At 30.3% G+C, this 17,849-nt stretch overlaps 2 protein-coding genes and 1 non-coding gene across 4 annotated transcripts; 2 read left to right on the top strand and 1 right to left on the bottom strand.

The window, feature by feature from the left end:
- Window positions 1-356: 356 nt before the first annotated feature.
- Window positions 357-429, top strand: TRNAA-CGC (transfer RNA alanine (anticodon CGC)). Its single transcript has one exon. It is a non-coding gene; the product is annotated as a tRNA-Ala (tRNA).
- A 100-nt stretch (window positions 430-529) lies between these two features.
- Window positions 530-3,305, top strand: LOC112775453 (phosphoglycerate mutase-like protein AT74). Of its 2 annotated transcripts, XR_011878139.1 has the most exons (3): window positions 530-1,382; window positions 2,387-2,869; window positions 3,227-3,305. XR_011878139.1 is itself a non-coding variant. In XM_025819068.3 (2 exons), exons 1-2 carry the CDS (start codon window positions 953-955, stop codon window positions 2,797-2,799), a joined length of 843 nt encoding a protein of 280 aa, XP_025674853.1. In that variant the 5' UTR covers window positions 530-952; the 3' UTR covers window positions 2,800-3,305. The 2 variants fall into 2 exon arrangements, 1 of the variants encoding a protein (XP_025674853.1); XM_025819068.3 differs by having other exon boundaries at window positions 2,387-3,305.
- A 1,376-nt stretch (window positions 3,306-4,681) lies between these two features.
- Window positions 4,682-9,956, bottom strand: LOC112775452 (uncharacterized). Its single transcript, XM_025819067.3, has 12 exons — window positions 9,706-9,956; window positions 9,520-9,563; window positions 9,203-9,303; window positions 8,981-9,064; window positions 8,276-8,355; window positions 7,637-7,688; window positions 7,174-7,263; window positions 5,926-5,994; window positions 5,715-5,816; window positions 5,290-5,358; window positions 5,072-5,128; window positions 4,682-4,942 (listed from the first exon to the last, which is right to left on the bottom strand). Exons 1-12 carry the CDS (start codon window positions 9,783-9,785, stop codon window positions 4,847-4,849), a joined length of 924 nt encoding a protein of 307 aa, XP_025674852.1. The 5' UTR covers window positions 9,786-9,956; the 3' UTR covers window positions 4,682-4,846.
- Between the last annotated feature and the right edge of the window lie 7,893 nt (window positions 9,957-17,849).

Genomic DNA, 17,849 nt, shown 5'->3' with positions numbered 1-17,849 from the left:
TAGTCATTAATTTTGATTAAGCATATATTTTAAAATTTAATTAATCTGTGTTTTAAAAATACATTTTATCATTATCAACTAAGAAATTTTGTATAAAAATAATATAAATTTAAATTTAAATTTTTAATACATTTATTATTCAACAAAAAATTTAAAAATTTTTACTAATGATAATTTTAACATATATTTTTCGGATATAAATTATCTAAATCATATAATTTTTGTTGACATTTGTAGCTTTTCTAGCTACCCTTGTATCTAAAGGAGAAATTGTTCTGACAACAAAATTGTTAACCCCTCTCACACACAACGAATATGTTAAATACTATTAAACAAATTATTAATTCTAGTAAAATGGGGATGTAGCTCATATGGTAGAGCGCTCGCTTCGCATGCGAGAGGCACGGGGTTCGATTCCCCGCATCTCCACATCTTGTAATTTTTAATTCGCATTCATTTCTTTATTTTTTTTACTTTTTAATCAAAGTCAAATAGTTTTATAAATAAGAACAAAATTAATAAGAGAGATATAGCAATAAAAATTAAAATTCTACACTGGACACCATCTTTTTTTTTTTTTTCATTGGAGAAGATCTCCTCCCCAAATGGAGAACCTCTTTCCAGTAATTCGGTAATTCCACTGAATTCAATAATTGCCAAAAGTGGATCCAAGTCCAATGCTGAATATTCAATTTGAAAATCAACTCCTAATTGAATTTCTTTAACTGTGCTAAGTACAAAAGTCATCAAATCCCACCCTGTTCAACAAAGATGGAATAATAATCATACACGTTTACAGCTGCAGCATCTTGACCAAACAAACCATGTTCCTACGAAAACATAGTAAAAGAATTTAAGAAATATGAATCCCCAGTGGCTCCAACCTCCAGCTATATATGCCAACAATTAAACATAACATAAACACCGCGTAGTACCAAAATAACAATAGAATATGCTTCCGAAAAGAATAATCCTGATGCGGCACGGCGAGTCACAAGGGAACCTTGACACGTCAGCATACACAACAACCCCCGACCACGCCATCCAGCTGACTCCGCAAGGGATCCAGCAGGCCCGGCGCGCCGGGGGCGATCTCCGGCGGCTGATGTCCGGCGAGGAATGCTCGCCGGAGTGGCGCGCGTACTTCTACGTGTCGCCATACGCGCGTACAAGGTCGACGCTGAGGGAGGTTGGGAGGAGGTTAAGCCGGAAGAGAGTGATAGGGGTGAGGGAGGAGTCTCGGATTAGAGAGCAGGATTTCGGGAACTTTCAGATTGAAGACAGGATGAAGGCTGTGAAGGAGACGCGTGAGAGGTTTGGAAGGTTCTTTTATCGCTTTCCCGAGGGAGAATCTGCCGCCGATGTATTCGATCGCATCTCAAGTAACCGCCACTTACTATCCTTCTTCTTTCTTCTTCTTCTTCTTAGTCTTAGTCATACTTCATTTCCCCAATTCCCCCTCATTGATTATATTTTTACTTTCGATGAATTTTGCGTTATTAATGGATTGGTACACATATAATAAGCATATTACATTTTCTTGAATTTAGTGTAGGCTTTTGGTAAATATAAGTTTAGGTGTAATGCTGAGTAAACAAATTATTTTTTAGGGTCGGATATGGGGCCAACAAAAAATCTGAGTCTCAGATTTCTATGAACTGAAATTTTTTTAAGTGATAAACAAATCAATGGGTCGGTTTTTATTAAAAAACATAAATATGACCTTCAATTTTGTGGTATAAAAAAAAGACACTAAATATTCATATTGTTGAAAAATACCACTTGAACTACAATACTAAAAATAAAAAGCTGTTTGGATATTTCTGTAAAATAGATTTGAATATATATATATATGATTACTTATGCCCTATGCATACCACTACCACTATCAGTGTTCGATTTGTTTGGTGTGGTTCTAATCCACTTGTTTCATTTATGATAAGGTCCTTGTTCGAATTTTGTGAATGAAAAATATGGAAAGGAATCCTTTTAATTTTTTTTTTATTGTTTAATAAAGCGTGATTTCTCAGTTTACATTTTGTAAGTGAAACAAAAAGAAATATGTAAGAGAAGTAGTTAAATAATAAAAAATTATATTTTATCAAACAATTGAATAAAAAAAATTGAAAAAAAAATCCACTCTCAACAAATGTTTAATGGTTGAAGAGCTTTACTGCAAAATGAGTTACCCATGTTCTACTGTTCTAGCAAGTCTAGAATTCTTAATGGACTCGTTTAGGCAAAAAGAATAATTCTATTAGGAATATAACAGAAAAGCTCAACTCTTAATGATGCTTAAAATTTTAGGGAGTTTTGGTCACTTTAATATGAATCTCCAACAAATTGTTGGAACATGTTTGTAATGGAGAATCTAATTCCTCTGCAGGTTTCTTTGAATCTCTCTGGAGGGACCTTGACATGAATAGGCTTCGTCATGATCCTTGCAATGATTTGAATCTTGTGATTGTGTCTCATGGGCTGACATCACGTATTTTCCTAATGAAGTGGTTCAAATGGACAGTTGAACAGTTTGAGCACCTAAACAATTTTGGCAACTGCGAGTTCCGGGTCATGCAGCTAGGAACTGGCGGGGAATACAGCTTAGCAGTTCATCATACAGCACAAGAAATGCTGGAATGGGGCCTCTCCCCTGAGATGATAGCCGACCAAAAATGGCGTGCCACCGCATGCAGGGGTGACTGGAATGATCAGTGTCCGTGGTACCTTGATGCTTTTTTTGATCATCTTCCTGACTCTGACGATGAGATTGCTGAAAAGGAAGATGAAACAAATACATGAAGCATATGTCCATAACGAGCCAGCTAATTGGGGGTTAAAGATTCATTTTCAACATTCTAATTGATACTAGGTTGGTCTTCTTTTTCTTTTTAAGTGATAAAAGAAATTGTATTAGAAAGGAAAACCTTAAAAAGGAGAAAAATTAACAAGAAGTCGGATAAGATAATAGGGTATTGGTTGCTGGTTTCCAGTTCTAATTGGTTAATTCATTTCCATAAAATATTTAGTTGATTGTAGGTATATGGAGATTATGTTAGTGTAGGGAATGGTTTCTTTTGTTTCAAACTTCCAATATGTCGTATATTATTCATTATTCATTATATGGTGGAAGAACCAGCATATATGGTATAGAAAGATCGTGATGTTCCAGTTTGTACTCAGTATTGTACTGATCTTGTTTGGTTTCAACATTGTTTATGATTCTCAGGCACTTGAATTCTGATTTGTGTTGAACTCTTGTGACAAGGAGGAGGATGACTTAATTTAGTTGAGAATTTTCTTGAGAATTCCTTTTATTCAGGTTATTTTCTTTCTAGTTTAGAAAGACAACTTGCACATGACAAAATCTGTGGAATCTAATGGATAGTTTTCATATCTATGTCCACCTCTTTATCTGAATCACATGATCTCTTCATGTGGAAAACTCCCATGGAATAAGTAAGAATTGTGCATTCAATAAAATACCACTTGCTTTAGAAATCAGTTTGAATGAGTCCTCAAATTCCAAACCGGATAAGATAGATGCACAAATTAGAAAGAAGAAAGAAGACAATTATGGAATTTTCAATGCATAGAATAGAGATTGTCATACCCCATATTCACACTGGTCTGTGGGCTTTGGCCTCCTATCTCATTACATATATTATGATTCACACAGCTATAAACTTTACTAACAAACTTTATGATTTTCGGGGAGTTCAGAACCCACTTTTAGAATTGATTTTAGAGGCTTTGATTCTCCCTCTTCTTCCTCTTCCTGATTCCTAGAACTTGACTTTCTGAAGGACTTCTTACTCCTCGTTTTTTTTATCTTCTTAGTTGGTATCTCCTCCACAATTTCATTTATGCTTACCATTTTCTTTGGAGGTTTTGCTTCTTGTGGCAAACTTACACTTGGTGATGCCAATGTCACCTTCTCTTCCGCCGTCTCATCACCCTTCGTCACGCTCCCTTGACTTGGTGGGAGCTCCTTCCTGTCACCATCTTCCACCAATACCATTTTAGTGCAACGTGCCGGACGCCCTAAAGTCACTGTCTTCAACGCCCGCATAGCTAGAGTTTTTGTGATGAAATTATAGACCCTATAGCAGATGCCAAGAGGTTGAAGATGGCATTCTCTTTGGTCCATGGTGCATTAAATGTAAATGGGTAGGTAGGGTGCAATGAGATTGATCAATCCCAAGAATAAAGAATTTTAAACTTGGAAGTAGATAATGAAACTATTTGGAAGACATTCTTTGCTTTCCTTAGAAGGGATGTTATAGAAAAATCTTGCAGCCTTTATAAAGAAACTAATATAACTGAAAGTGGAAAGCAATAATAATTAATATGAGAAAACATTGCTTAAGATTGTTTGAACCTTTCATACTCTAATTGCGGCAAGAGCACACTTAAAAGATACAACTAATCAGCATTAATACAAGAATACTGTGTCGTTTTTTTCCCCCTAAATCTTGCCAAATTATTACTGAATTGTTAATCCATTTGCCACAAATGAATCGTGGGGTTTGGAGTAGAATATCACTTTGACCGTTCTTCCACGTTTATTATTTATTTTATCTTTATTCATGTCAATGTCAATGAATTCCTTTCCCAAATGGTTTCCTTCACTCCATATTATTTTATGGTTTGTCACCAAGAAAAAGGAAGGGGCATAGAAAAATTAAAAATGATAAATAAATAAATAAAAGTCTTGAAATGAGTTCCGTTGAAAGAACAAAATTTGGATAGGTTTACACCTATACATAGTTTTATTCATCAAATCAAATATAAGAATTCAGTTCAGGCAGGAATCGTGAGTTACAACATAGGAATGGCTAGAATATAGCTATGATGCTTTTGTAGATAATCGTCCACAAACACGCCAATATGATCCTTTGTGAAATAGAGACTTCTCAAAAACCCATATATCACAGACAAGAACCTGGAAAACATACCAAGAAAAGACAAGCCAATTAAGAAAGATTTGATGTTGATTTAATTGTTTGAACCATTTTCTCGAAATAGCAGCAAAAAAAACAAGTAAAGAAATTTATTATCATAGTATCATTACCTCCTTATTTTTATCACCAGCTACTACAGCACCTTTTGAGTCGTATGCCTCAAACTTCTGCAAGTAATCTGAAGTTAATTCATTGTATATATGGTCTTGAAATTTCTCTGGCTCATGAAACCATGTCGATGTTTAAAATTTTACAGCCATAAGATTATTTCTAATGTCTATTTAGTGGGATTAAGCTTAGTTGTTGTGGGGAAAATTTTAAAGCATACCTGCTTAGCCATAATCTCTAGAGTAAGCTGAATAAATACTTTATCATGGTCTTTTCTATCGACACCAATCTGTAAATGATAAAGCAATGAAAAAAAACAGCATGTAATAACTTCATTGAGAGAGAGAGAGAGAGAGAGAGAGAGAGAGAGAGAGAGAGTACAGATAGTACAGTTCAATACCATAAATAATAACCTCTTGTGCTATTCGCAGCACATTCAAATAATAATCCAACTTGCACAAATTGGACCAGACTAGAATCAATGACTCCTCACTTTTTTTCATCAAGTTAACAATGTCAACTCTTCGATATCACAAAATGCCAGCAAAGTCAATACTCTCAAAATTCATACCTGTTCTACATTTCAAGTCACTACATCACCTGGACCAAAAGTTTAATACAAACAGAATTGAGTAGAATACTAACCAAACGAGCACGCAATGTTCGTATGCTCACAACAGGCTGAACCATTTCCCAGTATACCTTGCTCCACACAGATTCTCTTTGCTTAATTTCATTCTTTAGTGCCTGTAGAGAAGTAAATTAAATACATATTAAAAATTGAACCTCTAAAAATGCACATAGATTCATCATAATTCGTATAATGATAAAATCACATAAAGGAATGGAAGCATACAGAAAACATATTCTCCGTAACTACTTTCCTTAATGTCTTTTTGTCACCATTAGCTATTAGAGTGTTTAACTGCAAAAGAAAGAAGAAACACTCAGCATTCGGCCAAATATTACAAGACACGTAAGCCAATTGAAAAGATGATATTCATCATATAATAAAATACATATTATTACAGAAGAGAGCTGCCAAGGACTACTGATGGAAAATTGTCATATTTGGTAAAAAATATACCAAACAGAGGGGCCAGCATCAAAGTCTTTTATATCCATAATTTCTTAGTAGCTCTTGAATGCAAAATCTTCAATATTTTTCTTCTCAACATTATCCAAAGTAACTACCTCACTCTGAAATACCTTTCCTTACAAACTTTGTTGCAACTTGCAACACAATAAACCCTCTTCCTAATCTATTGAATGATACAAATACTGGTACTCAAAATGTGTGGTACCACAACAAAATAAATGAAGTTCCTTTCTTTGTACCATTCCAATTTTATCAAATTTGGACTATTTCATTTCTTGAATAGGCTAATGAAATTCAATTTATATCTGTTTTCATCAGGCTGAAATTGTTCCATTAAACGGATGGACAACAAATAAGAAACTACATACAAAAGGATTTAAAATCATTACAATATAATAGCATGTTTTCTAGCTTTTACCCAAACCATAGTTTTGGGTTCCAAACAGAAAATAAAACAAATATCATACCTGATTTCAGGTTTGCAGAATGTATCTTTCTAACAAAATATTTATGATTTATTACTTTATCTAATAGCTTTTAACTTGTCAAGATCTTAATGAAAATTTGATCATATAGTTCTAAAAAAATTTCAGTTTGGTCCCCAGTTCTTATTCCAAGGATGTTCTCCACATTGGCTCTGAATTGATGCATACCACATTGATTTGAGATGAGGAGGTAAGAAGAAAGCAATGGCATCAAGAGAAGAAAGTGCAGAAGGACCGTCAGTGGCTCTAGTGCTTTTTGTGTTTTTTAGTATGTTAGGGTAATTTCTCTCAGTAAAAGTAATCATTAGAAAAGTATCATTTTGCATCCAAACATAAACAACTTTTACTTCTTTACAAGACCTTTAAGAGAAGATCATTTTAAAAAGTATATTTTAGCAGAAGCTCGTCCAAATGAACTAAACTCAAGGACCACCTTGTATTCTAAAATGATCAAACAAAAGAATGAGTTGTAGGAAAATGTAACACATGGTAAAGGCTATATAGAATGACAGCTACAAACCTCCTTGTAGATATTGGCAACCTCATTGTAGAATTCTTTTTTTGAATATCCTTTTTTCCTTAACTTTGCAATGGCATAGGCACTTTTTAGCTGCAACAGCCACCAAAAAAAAAAAGAAAAAAAAAAGGGGAAAAAAAAGATAAAAGAAAAATCAGAGTGACTGGTACCATCCATTAAAAGGAAAGGCAATTGTCCATAGTTGAAGTTTCAAAACATCCAGTGTAACATTAATTTGCACTCTGTTTTCTATACTGCTATAAAAGAAAAATAACTAGTAGAAAAAATGGAGAAAAGTAAGGCAGATGAGAAGGGATCCTCATAAAGAAAGCAACAGTATGACATTGAGGGAAAAAGAAGAGCGGGAATGAGAAGGAAAATTTTGGACAAAGAGAAACTATTACATAGGCTCTAAAGAGCGGAAATAATTTATGCAACCAGATACATAAGTGATAAGCATCATTACCTCCAGAATCATGTCTTCTTTAGTTCTTCTCCAACCAGTTCTAGTGAACAATCTGATAAAAACAAACATCAAATATATCAGGGTCAGGGATCACAGAACTCATTATGATACAAAAATTATGACTCCATATAAGGAATAATGCATTACGTGTGTGGAAGGCATTAAAATTTGGTGGAAGAAAATAACTGAAAAAGTTACAACTTACCTAGAGACTTATAAGATGAGGTTTAGCTAACATGTGCCCTAAGGGCACATGATAAGCTTACAATTAATAGAAAGTTTTAAATGTTTTTATTTAATGAATATAAAACAAATGCATTGAAAACTTGTGCATTTGGTTTGTGTTTTCATTTTCAGTGTTTTCTGGATTTTGTGAAGGAAAAAGTGAAAACAGAAGGTAAAAACAAAAAACAGGATTTTATTGTTTTTACTGTTTTCACTTTTTCCTTTACAAAATCCAGAAAACAGAAAATGAAAACACAAACCAAAGAGGTGCCCTAAGGGCACAAGATAGACAAACCCTATAATATATTTTTAGTGTGATTTTAGTTAGATTATATTATAGAGAAGAAATCAAGTACACAACCAAAGAGGTTTGAAACCATTGGTACCTAATCATAAAAAAGAAGGGTATCTAACCTCTTCCAAAGTGGGATTTTTTCACGAGGTTTGTAAGGTTCATAGACAAATCCAGGGCTCGTTAATGCTATTTGTTGTCCCTGCATAAATGTTTTGTTAGGGAAGAACAATAATTCAAAACTACTTATAAAAAACACAGGGCCAGATTGGTGCATAAGCATCCTACGTTAATGCAGGGTCGGAGGAAGGGCTGCACCCAAAGGGTGTAATGTACGCAGCCTAACCTGATAATAACATTGGTGGCTGTCTTTACGGCTTGAACATCAGTTTCTCTTTTTTTTTTTTTTTTTTTCTTTTTTTCTTTTTTTCTCTTTCTTTTTTGGGTAGAAAATACAATTTGATTAGAAGAGAAGAGAATGTAGAAAAGAAGACATCCTCAAATTGAAACAAAAGATAACATATCGATTAAAAAACATTGCATCGATTAAAAAATGACAAAGATAGTGCAAAAAATGGATATACACTATTGCATAAGGAAGTGACAAAGAAGAAGGAAAATAACATATAAATTAAAAAACATTGCTCAATACCTATCACTATAACCTAAAATACAGACAAGCAGCACTACAGAGTGAAACAAGTTCCATCGTCCATACAGCCAAAATTATCCCATAAGTTTATCGATCCGACATGAAATTGAACACTGGATACAGGTATATATTAAATCATCACAAAAATGAAGAGGGGAAATTTATGAGAGCGCACCACTGGTCTTGCATGAGGGGGAGCGCTTTTTACTTGAGTTGATAAAAGCCTCTTATCGTTCATGAAAAGAGACAACTCCGCAGCCTAATAAACACATAACAAAGTTGGAAGTCAACTCTCCCAATATGAAAAGAAAACAAAAAATAACGAAAAATGAAAAAAAAAAAATTCTAAAAACCATTGTCTTTATGAGACAGCATGTTGGAGAATACATTAATTTACCATTGTAGACCTGAGAGTCAAAGCCTTAACACTAGCCAAGGAAAATTCATTGTATCCATTATTCAAATGAGGATAGAAGCTCCTAAAACTACGCTCAGAACCTGATCAAAGAAGAATTCACTTCAGTCATCAACAAATTGAAGGTCGAAGCACAATTTTCAACTCTTAACATATACATCTATGTACACCAATAACTATACTTTTCTTTTAAAAAAAATACGCAGCATGAATAATATCTACATTGAAACTATTAAACTGCAAATTCAAATTGAAAAAAAAAATAAGAGAGAAAACAGTATAGGGTTGAAAGAGATTACCATTGGATAGAGCACTGGAATAGCTCCTGCAGCTACTACCGAGCCTGAAAGTTCAAATCACAATGCAATTTCAGAAAGAAAAAGAAAATAATCATATAAAAGTTAGAAACAAAAATGAAAAAGAAGATGCTTTATTTAATTTTCAGGTATTTGAGAAAGCAATTAAGCTAGGAACTGGTTACTAACAGGTATGAGGAGGAGGAGGAAGAAGAAGAAGAAGCACGGTAAAGCGTGCGAACAAACTGAAAGCGTTTGAGATGCATCATCTTCTTCTGGTTCTTCTTCAGGTAAACATTTAGAGTGGAGTGAGTGTTAGATCACGAAAATTGCTTAAACAAAACAGGAAAATGGGACATGGAGTTTTTCCGAGGGTTTAAGACTTTAGACGATAGAGTGGGATTTGGGAATCAAAGTTGGGCCTTCTAATTATTTGGTCCATTCACTCTCTTGAACATAAATATTATTTTTTATTTTTTTGTCGGGATATTTTTTTTATTTTTATGTTTTATTTAGGGGAATGTCCGAAATTAATATCCCTAAAAAAAAAAAAACATAAAAGTAACGTGTTTCTTTTGTGGTGAATAATTCAGTGCTCCATTACTCTTTTTTACAATCGTTGATGAATTCTCGGTAGAATAACTGATTAAGTAATTGTTTGGGAGCGAATAAGTTATTAGAAAAAGAAAATTCAATGAAAAAAAATTTATTTTTTGATGTCTTTGGTAAAATTTCAGTAGTAAAAACAAAAATATTAAAACATTTTTTGTTTACAAAATTGTAATTTATATTTTTTTACCTAAAGAAAGATATTTTAACATAATAAATAAATAAAAAATACTTATATATTGCTATACTCTAAATATAATTGCTAATAAAAATATTTTTATATGAGATATTTAAATATAAATTTGTTTCATTTTTAAAAAAATTATTTAAAAATATTTTTTTCTATAAAAACTCAATCAAACAAGTCTTAAGAATAAATTCAAAAAAATTTATTAAAAATGTATTTGTACCTTTTAGAGGTATAAACGTTCCACTTCGCTCTATATATTTTTGTTTAACAAATAAGATAAATAAGAATAAAAATAAACATTGCTTGCTTTTTTTACTTTTAAAAGTTTTAAGTGTACTTTTGAAAATATCAATAAAGTTAATTTTTTAAATGAGTTGGTATTTTTTAAAATTAAAAGGATTTAATATAACATAACTATTGTTATGATATTGTACATATTTTTTGTTGTTTTTTTGTCAACAAATTAATATTGTTTATTTATCATAAGTTATATTATATTATTATTATTTTACAACAATCACATTTTGGCGCCAAAAATATTGACGTGGTGTGTTTTAGTGTTAGTATGGATATTTCTCTCTTCTCAACATATTTAAAAAGGATAATTATATAAAAATAGTATTTTATAAATAATTATATTAATTATTAATCATTTCAATTATAAATCATTCTAATTCTAATTATACTTATTGCCAATTATTATAATATAATTATCAATCATATATAATTACTACTTATATGATATATTGATATTTATGTTTATATATGTGTTATATATGTGTGTATTAATAACATATATATTGATTGAACATTTTCATAATTAATTTTGTGAGATTAAAGGTTATATATAGTGGTTTTTTTTAATCCTTCATGAGCCTAAGTTTTAGAGGTAAAATATTTTGTTTAATTTTTTAATTTATTATTCTTTTTTGACTACTTCATAGAATAAGAATGTATCATTCACTTTTTATCGAAGTTAATCCTTTTAAGATATAAGTTATAATTTTTATGATCTTTTATTGATTTAGCTATTCTCTTATTCTTTTTATAATTTGAAGATTATTCTTACTAAAATTTATTTTTTTTATCTAACCTTACAGCGCGATTCTTCTTTACCGCAATCATTTACAATATACCACATCCATCAAATACCATATCGGTTGTATTCACTTATCCAGGTTCTTATTATATGGATGTAAGAGTTTAATGAAAGGGTAATAAACTCTATTTTATCGAAGAATCGTTGAATCTATTCATATATTATGACCAACCTAATAGAATGTGGATAAAATTAATTTTTTGGGAGGAGCTCGATCTTTTATTTAGCCAAAGTACTTTATTTTTGTTTTCTAATTTCCTTTTCTTCCTTAACTTTCATATGATAATGTATTTTCTTTAATTGAAATTGATCATTTTTAAAGTATGAATCATAATTTTACTATTCTTTTATGAATCCAACCTTTTTTTATTTTTTAATTATATAATGAGTATTCTTATTCAATTTTTGTTGTCCTTGCACTTGGATCATCTTTTACATAATCATTTACAATGTATTATATTCATTATGCTCCATCTTCAGTTGTTTTCGTGAATTTGAATGCTAATTATATTTGAATATAATAAATTACGTCTATTTAATTTGGATATATAATATTTATTTTTTTATTTTCAATTTTATTTTTTTATCATTTATGAGTTCTTTTATCAAATTTAAAAATATCTAAATAATTAAATTAAAAATACAATTCATATGATACCATGCAATATAATTTTAATATACTTTTAAGTTATCAATACGTAAGAAATAAATCCTTAAAATAATAATAGGTTTTTATTGTCAATTTTGTATAAAAAAAATCTTTAAATACGTATTTTACATAATACTTTACATATATTAATATACTATATAATATTAATAACAAATATTTTAGAAGAAACATGGATAGTAATACATGATTATGAGAAATATAATATTTTTTATATTATTAAAGTTAGAATGTGTATATTAATATTTTAAATCACTTATCATGCATTATCATTATATTGTTCTATAACAATTGTATTTTGGTGCCAAGTGACAAGTATACTGACCTAGTGCATTCTACTGTAAATATATTTGTGTCTCTCTTTTGTTTCTTATTTTTTGAAATATCAATTTTTAAATTATTATATTATTAACATTTAATAATTAATTATAGTAATATTTGTTAATAATCATAATATTTTATATCATATCTTTTTAAAAATAATAATAATTTATTTTTATATCTTTATGGATATTATATATAGAGTATTTTATTTATTGTTTATGAGTGTAAGTTTTAAAGTACAAGTATTTTGTTTTTGTTTTTTTATTTTTTTTTAATTATTTCATATAATGATATTGTATTTTTCTTTTTGTTAATAGAAATTGATCCTTTTTAAGGTATAAATTATAATGTTTCCATTTTTTATGAATTCAATCTTACTTTTATTCTTTTAATTACATAATAAATTATAATGTTTCCATTTTTTATGAATTCAATCTTACTTTTATTCTTTTAATTACATAATGAGAGATTTTACTTAATTTTTTTTTTATCCTTGCAGTCAGGATTATCTTTTACACAATTATTTATAATTCATTACATCTATCATGTTCCACCTAGATTGGTTTTCGTCTATCCAGATACTAATTATATTTAAATATGATAAGTTACATATATTTAAGTTGGATATGTAACATTTAATTTTTTTATTTTCAATTTCATTTTTTACCATTTATGGATCTTTTTATCAAATTCAAATATATCCAAGTAATTAAGTTAAAAAATACTACTAATATAATAGTATAACATTTAATTTCAATATACTTTCAAGCTATTAATACATAAAACATGAATCATTTAAAATAATAATAATATTTTTTTCAATAATACTAAATCTATATAAAAAATGCTTTAAATATGTACTTTATATAATCCTTACATAATTATATAATATTACTAACAAATATTATAAAAAAAAGTATGGATATTAATACATGATTATGAGAAATAATATTTATATATTATTAAAGTTATAATATATGTATTAATATTTTAAATTACTTAATAATAAGAAGGTACATGATTATATTATTAGGAGAAAGATAATATTCTAATATATTATAAATTATACTAAACATAAATTATTCAAATTATACATAAAATTATCATAATTATTTTTTTCTTAAATTAGATAATCAAGTTATTATATCATTCTTATCAATTAATAATTTTTTAATTTTAAAATATTATAATTAAATGCATAAACTCTCACCAAAGAGTAAACATATTAGTCTATTAAATAGAATTTTTAAATTAAATTTTGAGAATAAAATAATATTTTCAAATTTCTTCTTTGTTCCAAAATCATAGTTTGTTTTAGATAATTTGAGATTTTGTTTTCTATGTATGGAGTATGACTTTATTTTGATGCTTCTTTCTTATTAATCATTAATTAATAATTTTTTCCTAATCTTAAAGAATTTACTAATGAGAGGAACATGTAATGTTTTAAATCAATTAATGGTAGGGACATATATGATTATACTATTAGGGAAAAGATAATATTTTAATTTATTATTAATTACACTAAATATAAATTATACATAATTATTTGTTCTTAAATTAGAAAATTAAATTATTATATCATTAATTAATAATTTATTTTCCAATCTTAAAAGCATGATAATTAAATGCATAATCTCGGATTAAGGGGTAAATACGTTAATCTCTTAAATAAATTTTTTAAATTAAATTTTGATAATAAAATAATATTTTTAGTTTTTTTTTTAAATCTCGTAATTAATTTATTTTAAGCAATTATTTTGAGAATTTATTTTTTAGTGTATTAGGTATGATTTTGTTTTGATGATATTTATTTTTTCTTTACCTATGTATGGTTGTTGTAGGAGAGCACAACTATTAAAAAAAATAGAGTAATTATCTAAATCAGTCTCCGAAGATTTTAAAATTGGACGTTTTAATCTCCGAAAAAAATTAATACCCAAATTAGTTCCCATGGTTTATCTCCGGCGGCCAAAACAATCCCTAGACCCATTTTTCCATTTTATGCCACCGGAAAAAGCTGAAGTGGCACAGTTACTCTCCAGCGTGTCCAGCAATAAGAACAGGTGTCATAGAAGGACAAATTAGTCCCCAGCCACTGATGATTGGATTTTTGACGGTTTAGAATTTCACAAATGAAATCTCGTTGAAGTATAGTCTCTAAACCAACAATAATCCTTTCATGCAAAAATTTGTTTGTCACAAGTACAAACCCCTAAAATCTATAAACCGAAGTATTGGACCTCGGGTCGTTCTCCCTAGGAATTACAATAAAGTGTCTTGTTATTGGTTATGAGTTATTTTGGGGTTTTGGATGAGGGGCATGAAAAGTAAATGGCAATGGAAATAAACTAACTACTATAAAAGCTCTTGGCAAGGTATGAGAACTAGAAGTCCTATCCTAGTTATCCTTCTCAATTGTGATGAGAATTGTTCGTTGCTACCACTTAGTTAACCCTTACTAAAGAAAGAAAAGTTAAGTGGATGAATTGACTTGAGCCACAAGTCCTAGCCAACTCCCAAGGAAAGACTAGCCTTAGTGCACTCCAAACCAATTAGCAGTCTCTCCAATTATCAATCAACAAAGGAATTAGATAACTCAAGTGTCACTAATTACTCTACCTAGGCCAAGAGGAACAAAATCTACACTAAAATCCAACCAAGCATTTCATCAAACACTTGGAAGGCACAAAAGAAAAGTATAGTCAATCACAACAAGAATGAGTTCTAACTACAATTGAATGTAAAGAATTAACAACAACAATCAAGGAAATCACAATTACCATGAATTACCTCAAATTGCATTATTGAAAGAAAACCAAGGAACAACAATATATCCAAAACAAAATGAAGAATTACAATTATTAAAGCACACAACTAGAAAGAGGAAGAGGAGAAGATTAAGAATTGGTAAATGAAAAGTGAATCAAAGCATGAGTTAAACCTAGATCTAAGAAGGGAGATTAACCTAAACCTAATCCTAATCCTAGAGAGAAGAGAGAGCTTCTCTCTCTAGAAACTAACTACAAGGCTAAAACTAAACTAATGGTAACTAACTTCTAAAGTATGAAAAGTCCTAAGTGATGCCTTCCCCTTAATCCTTCATCCTTTTATTCCTTTCCCTTAGCAATTTGGCGCCAAAATGGGTTCAGAAAACCTCTCAAATCGCCAGGCACGTGTTGCATTAATGAGGTCATGTGCCATCATCGGCGCGTGCGCGCATGGTACGCGTGCGCGTCCCTGGTCAATTCTGCAATGTGCGCGCGAGCGCCTTGTGCGCATGCGCGTGCATGGCTGACTTTGCTTCTTTGACTTTTTATGCTTCTCTCCACTTGTATGCTTCCTTCCTTGCTTCCTTTGATCCATGCCTAGTTTCAACCTGAGGTTACTAGCAAACACATCAAGGCATCTTATGGAATCAAACAGAAACTAGAATTCACCAAAATAAGGCTTAAAAAGCATGTTTTTACACTTAAGCACAATTATGGAAGAGATAGCAAAACCATGCTAATTCTTAGGCTAAATGTGACAAAAGGTTATCAAAATGTTCTAAATTCAATGCAAAACAAACCATCAAATTGGGGTTTGTCAACCTCCCCACACTTAAACCTTAGCATGTCCTCATGCTAAAATAAGAAGGAACTAAGGGGTATGGCATTTATTGAATGCAACTAAACTATATGAGTCCTATCTAAATGCAACTATCTAAAGCAATTGGAAATGCTTAGTTCAAACAAATCAATTCCCAAGAGAGCATGTGTAAGTACAAGAGCTAAGTAATAAGGACCAAGTCCAAACCACAATTGTATTGAATTGTTAAAAGGAGTTCAAACTTGCAAGAATATAGATAATGTGGGTGAACACATGTGATTGAACTTTTGAACCCTCACCGGATGTGTATCCGCTCTATTCACTCAAGTGTTTAAGGGTTAATTCACTCAATTCTCTTCTAATCATGTTTTCCAAGATTTGATTTTCTTCTAACAATCAACATTTATTCAATGCATGCATACATTCATCATGAGGTCTTTCATTTAGGTTGTAATGGGGTTAGGGTCAAGGTAGGATCATTTATGGTCAAGTGGGCTAGGATTTGAATCTTTGATTAGCATAGACTTTCCCACCTAACCTAATTAATGACCTATACAAATGTGAGCTATTCTAACTACCCATTCTTCACTTTTTCTTACATACTCATGCATTTTTTTTTTATTTGATTCACAACACCTATGCATTGATTCCTTTTTATTGACTTCACTTTGGGGCATTTTGTCCCCTTTTATTTTTTTTTCTCTTTTTTTTTTCTTCTCTTTTTCTTTCATTTTGTTTTTCTTTTCATCATTTTTTTTTCTTTCCTTTATATATATATATATATATATATATATATATATATATATATATATATATATATTCTTTTTCTTCTTTCAAGCTAAATACAAGAACATCAATGCATAAGGTCTCTACATTTGATTAATACATGAATATGTGCCCAATTCCTAAACATAAAAGTGTATTGCCCCTTTTTATCCCATCCAATGTTCCCAAGCCTCACCAACTTGAATAATACACACTCTCACTAGCCTAGGCTAATCAAAGATCCAAACAAGGACTTTTCATTGGTTTTCCGCCTTGGGCTTGTAATGAGCTAAAATAAGAATGAGTTGGTTAAGCATATGCTCAAAATTGGCTAACAATGGAGAGTAAAAGGTTGGCTATTTGGGTAAGTGGCAAATGAAATAATGGCCTCAATCATATAAATGCACAAACACAAGAAATAAACAGATATATAGAATCAGGCAAATTAAGGGTCACAATCATGGAAAGAGAACAATTTCACACAAGAATGGAAAATAGGTGGTTATAAAATGTAACCACATCAATAGGCTCAAGTCTCACAAGCTTGTGTTCTCAATTCAATACATGCTTCACAAGGTATGAAATTCAAGCAAGTTTCAAAAATTCTTTTTTTTTTTCAATCAATTGGGTTAATGCCCTATATTTAACTCCTTGAAAAAAAAAACTCAATGTTTGACTAAGCATTGTTGTGATTGAAAAGTTCAAAAATTTTCTTAGTTCACCCTTTCCTTTTTCACTTAGAATCAATATAATATGCAAAAAGGGTGCCTAAGTTTTTACTTAAAACATGATTTCTAATCACAACCGCAAACTAAAAACAAAGATAAACAAAATGTATAAAGAAGAATCCACTAAAAGTACGGAATCTATCATCCAAAAGATCTAAAAATATCCAAAAGCATCCAATAATATCTAGAAGCATCAAAATGTCTAAAATCCAAAATAAGCAATAAAAGTATCCAAAGCAAACTAGAAATGCAAATGCATCAAAATATATACAAGGATGTGCAAAATGAGATAACTAGGCCGAAAAAAAGTTCACCGGTTCCCAAATAATGCTACCGGTGCCCTCCCCACACTTAAAATTA

This window comes from Arachis hypogaea, chromosome 19 (genome assembly GCF_003086295.3).
Source record: "Arachis hypogaea cultivar Tifrunner chromosome 19, arahy.Tifrunner.gnm2.J5K5, whole genome shotgun sequence".
NCBI lineage: Eukaryota > Viridiplantae > Streptophyta > Magnoliopsida > Fabales > Fabaceae > Arachis > Arachis hypogaea.
The sequence above is the reverse complement of the archived record's forward strand: the minus strand, read 5'-3'. Positions and strand labels throughout refer to the sequence as shown.

Bases quoted from the DNA above. Each gene is read 5' to 3' on its own strand.
- LOC112775453 (XM_025819068.3), top strand. From the start codon at position 953: ATGCTTCCGAAAAGAATAATCCTGATGCGGCACGGCGAGTCACAAGGG. The intron at 1,383-2,386 runs GTAACCGCCACT...ATTCCTCTGCAG, and splicing joins TGTATTCGATCGCATCTCAA to GTTTCTTTGAATCTCTCTGG.
- LOC112775452 (XM_025819067.3), bottom strand. From the start codon at position 9,785: ATGATGCATCTCAAACGCTTTCAGTTTGTTCGCACGCTTTACCGTGCT. The intron at 7,264-7,636 runs GTAATGATGCTT...TGGCTGTTGCAG, and splicing joins AAGAAGACATGATTCTGGAG to CTAAAAAGTGCCTATGCCAT. The intron at 5,817-5,925 runs GTATGCTTCCAT...ACTTCTCTACAG, and splicing joins TTACGGAGAATATGTTTTCT to GCACTAAAGAATGAAATTAA.